Genomic DNA, 4,701 nt, shown 5'->3' with positions numbered 1-4,701 from the left:
ATATTAAGAATTACTTTTCCAAAGGAAAAAAATTAAACCGTATTAACCCAAATATATTTTAACAGCCCTGACACAGCAATATTAAATCCACAACCTTTAAGAATATGTATGACCTTCAAGAACAAGACACCCCAGTCCAGTCAGTAAAAATATTCCCCACAACCAATGGACCATGTAACAGTTTCTTGATCAGGCAGTAGAGTCCCACATCAGCTTATTAAGAAAGACATTGCAAGCTGTTAGTTGTAATTCCCTACATTGTTTCAATAACAATTTCTGTATGGTAGGAATCCCAAAAGAAAGTCACACTGGATAATTATACTAATAGCTATAAACCCAAATAATAGGTCCTCCTCCATCAATATGATACCAGAGTAAGTGAACTTTAAAATCATAGATTAATTTTGGTTGGAAAAGACTTCTAAGATCATCAGGTCCAACAAGTTACTGAAATGTCTGAAAACCAGTATTTTCCATCAATTACATGTTGTTGCTGCTAAGCTAAACATAAACATTTTAAAATCAAGTGATATGGTAGGTGTAAAGATGACAAAATATTTCAGTCTTGAATTTGGCAGTCCAGAAGTATAATGAGAATATTATTAAATTGTGTCTCAGTAGAAATAAAGTAAGAGCAGTACAATCAGAATTTTATCTTGTTTTTAATATGGACAGTACTAGCAGTTTTGTTAGCAGAGCCACATGAAGTAAATGGGGCCATCTGCAGGAATGAAAAAGTCCAAAATTTACAGGTCAACATGAACCCTTCTGATTTAAACACTGATAAAAGCATAAACAGAATAATTTCACAGGGCTCCATTCTGTCCTACTACTGAGTTTTCATCATTTGTTTCATCTAAGCACCATTCTGAGATTTACCATTAAGATGTTAAAGGAAGCTGCTACAGAAAAAAAGGACACTGAGTTACAGATTAAAAGTAGAAACACATAGGCAAATATTGAGTCAAAGAAGATGCATCTTCAGAATATAAGCTGAGTTTGCCTTCTTTCTGTACTGAGCTTCTGACTTTAAGAGAAAAGAGAATAAAGGGCAGGTATGTATCTTTGAACTGCTTGTCCCTGAAAGACATTACAAATGTCTGAAAAATTAAGAAGGCAAATTAGCTGTATAACATTTTTATTTTACTATATTGACATTTTATCCACAAATACTTTATCCGAGTAAAAATAGAAAATAATTGTTTCATGGAAAATTACAAAAAAAAAAAAAGCAAAACACAAAAGAAATTTGTAATAATTAGCAGAGTACAAGTGTCTTTATTTAAAGAGTAAAAAGTATGCAAAACCCCTTCTGTTTTACAAAAATTGGGAATATTCTATGTTTTCCTTCTGGCAGCAACAGAAAATCCTTTGACAATATATTCTACATTTTTTGTTTTACTGAAGACATCAAGTTAGTCACAGATTTCTCCCTCAACTACAGACAGTATGATAATAATTTTATACCACTTGAAAGGTTCTTTCTTTACTAATTAGAACATGGTGGAAAAGCAGATGGAGCCACAACAAAGAACCCCAAGGACCTTTACTCCTACCGAAAGGCTGCAGAGCAACAACAGGATGCAATCACAAAGGATGGGAGCAGAAGTTTCCCCCATTGGCCTTACCATGTAACAAGAAGAGGCAGGGGGATGAAGTATTGACACTACTTTTCAATTTTGCTGTGTGTTTATCCACAGTCCAGTTTGATATAGAAAGCTGGTTATTTTAAGCTTCTTTTCTTTTTATCCGGTATTTTAACTAAAAAGGCTTCTCAAGAACTCTGCTAACCAGAACTACTGACTTGTACTGGACTTGTGTTTAGGCATGGAATTGCTGCCCTCAAACATCAGCTTCACATAATTCTTGGTTAAGCAAACCTGCATCTCCTGCACAAGACACCTCCAACACTTGACATCAACTCTAACAGCAAGAAAAGGGGTGATGTTGACCTTTCATGACAGATACATTTACATTTTTTGCTCAGGGCTTACAATTTTTTTGGAAAGCAAAATGACATCAGCATGCTCAGCAGATGGAGTGCTGTAAGAACTCAAAGAAGAAAACAGTAAGAGTTACCGAAATAATCCAGCAAAAAACCTTTGATTTTATAATCATGTCAATGATGAAAAAACACAAGTTAGAACTATATGCAAACCTTCTAGTCAAGCAAAAACTATTTGCAGATGAGCATCCACCTACAAAAAAACCCTTGTCTTCAACACATCTTTAGGATACACTGAAGTCTTTGTATTCTCTGCCTTCTGCCTGCAAGTGTAACCATTTCTGCTCGACTCAAGAGCAGCAGCCCAGTGCTCTCACTGCTCAGCACAAACACACTTTGTTCAGAATCTCACTGTTCAAGGACTTCAGATTTAAGGTTTAAGAGTAGCTCGATCCCTAACAGAATTAAAGGTCTTCCCTTGTAATTATTAAGTGTAACCAGAGGGGGTTTAATTTATAAAAAGTTGGTGAACATCAATGCTGACATAGTAATTATACTGTTTATTAGCAGGAAGAGGCAAAAGCAACCCCCAAATCATACCATTCTCAGACATCAAAAGAAGCAGTCTAAGAGATGCCAGTATGGAAACTCAAAAGCTGAAGCCGACTTTTTACTGCATGTGTAAGTTTGCAAGAAGCACTGAGTAGCTCAGAATTCAGGATACATCCCAACTATTTCTGACTCAACATCCAGACTTCAAATTGCACCCAGCTCTGGAGCATGCATTTGGCTTAAGTAGCTTTAAAAATATCACTTGAAGTTCAAAGAGAATTTAATTTTAAATAAAAAGTACCTCTTTGTAGTTAATATACGTTAGACTGTACAATGATTGGGAAATGAAACCACAGTTCTCTGTAAAACTATTTTCAATTTGCTTTCTGTTCCTAACCAGGGACTACTGACTGTGATTAACTTAAGTCTTTGGATACTAAGGTTAACTACCATGTAGGTATAAGCACCTTGCAGAACACAGCATTAATACTCCCCACCAAAACAATCTACTCTTTGGGTGAGGGCTGTTTTTTCAAGTTTTTTAATTACCTGATGGGGAATGGCATGGGGGGAAGAAGTTCACCTTTGCTTTCTGTGAAATGGCTAATATCAAGTATGTATCTCAAAACAGGTATTTGCCCTCATATATGTATATTATGTGCATACTACAATGAAATACTCATAACTGGCTTTTCACCTAAGCCATATCTAAACCTGGATCTTCTTCTTCAGCACTGATCTCCAGTTAAGTCTCAACTTAAGTTTCCTTTGCTTTTAAACACAGAAGCTATTTTAAGAACTTGATGCTTTGTAACATTTAACATGTCTTTCAGCTCCACTTGATTAACAGAATAATGAATATATTGTAAACTTTGAAAGCATCAAATGCGATTTGGTAGTTCAGCAGAGAACAAAAGACTGGAAAAGGCTGCATTCACAGAACTGATCAGCCTGGGGACTACAGGGACTTAATTTTTGTTAGAAGTGTTGCAGAAATTACTTTGCACAGCTGTGGTCATGGGCTCCACCTCTCACTAGCTGCAGAAGTTGGGGTAATCCTTTAACTTACATTAAAATATATGCTGTTAAAAGATCCAAATTTATGCATGTCTGAGTTCTTTATAGAAATTCATGTTCTATATTGTACAATTAAGAAACAAAAGACGTTTCCAATTCTGATCAAGGTAAGAGCTTGATCCAACTGCTTATATATCCTGCTTATAGAGGAAAGGCCTCGGGTTCCCACTTACAGGTCCCAATGTTTAATTATCTTTCTCTGCTTGCAGGGATGCTGTAGCCAGTGCCACTGCTGTAACTGGCTGTGCAATGCCATGGAGCTGCATCTTGGCCAGCTTCTTCTGCTCGCACTCCGTGACCAAGCGGTTCAGCTCTGCTGCGCTGTACCCAATCAGAGTCTTCAGGTCACACACAAATTTGTACACAAACCTCTTGCCTTGCACCTTGCAGATCATGTCTCCATCATAGTAATACCTGCAAAATAGAAATCAGCAACAGAGAATTTTAGCACCTGTAATTTTCATATGCATCCATTACTTACTTAAGGTCACCAGAGGCTAAAATATTATTCTTTTTCTCATTGAGATTCTCATAATTTCATATTGCAAGATATTGCTTAGGCATTTTCTATATGAGAAAAGGGAAGTGTTGAAAATTATCTCTTGTACCTTAGTATATTAAGGAGAAATAAAACACAGTAATTATTTTACAGGCTACTGGAAGCACCAGTTCAGGAATAAGTCCTAGAGCAGTTTAAAAACAGCTTGGCAGGGAAGATGTCTTATATATAGTGCTTTGCCTTAATACTTTCTCCTGATTATGGTCCTTTGCTTTTCTTTTCTGTTGAAAAAAATTAATGCTGGAAACAGGTTGAAAATTACCAAGCAGTCTGTATTATAGGAAAGAAGCTATTCTCTCCATACTATCTTCAAAGATGGAAATAAAACTATAAAGGCATGTGTTGGATTTGTTGGTTTTGTTTTTTTGTTTTCTTTGTTTTTTGTTGGGTTGGGGTTATTTTGTTATATAAGGCATATGCTGTCAAAACTATATCTTTGCCTTTATTTACAACTAAAAGTGAGTCCTCTAGCTATAAATTTCTTTTATATTGCATGACAAAAGAATTATCAGATTGGGCAGAAATATAGGGAGAGAACAAGGTCTACATCACCCAACCGCCGCCCCCC

At 36.0% G+C, this 4,701-nt stretch overlaps 1 protein-coding gene across 3 annotated transcripts in view; it reads right to left on the bottom strand.

Annotated features, from left to right (window-relative positions):
* Window positions 1–646: 646 nt before the first annotated feature.
* The window catches only part of GABPA (GA binding protein transcription factor subunit alpha), a 29,831-nt gene continuing 25,776 nt past the window's right edge, over window positions 647–4,701 (bottom strand). For all 3 annotated transcript variants that reach the window (XM_041467271.1, XM_041467272.1, XM_041467274.1), the window contains one exon: window positions 647–3,988. In XM_041467271.1, coding sequence (XP_041323205.1) covers window positions 3,760–3,988 — 229 coding nt within the window. In that variant the 3' untranslated portion in view covers window positions 647–3,759. The remainder of the gene's footprint in view (window positions 3,989–4,701) is intronic.

The sequence above is a fragment of the Pyrgilauda ruficollis genome, unplaced genomic scaffold (genome assembly GCF_017590135.1).
Source record: "Pyrgilauda ruficollis isolate IOZ18807 unplaced genomic scaffold, ASM1759013v1 scaffold204, whole genome shotgun sequence".
Classification (NCBI taxonomy): domain Eukaryota; kingdom Metazoa; phylum Chordata; class Aves; order Passeriformes; family Passeridae; genus Pyrgilauda; species Pyrgilauda ruficollis.
Note: the sequence above shows the minus strand (reverse complement) of the source record. Positions and strands in the feature narration are given on the sequence as shown.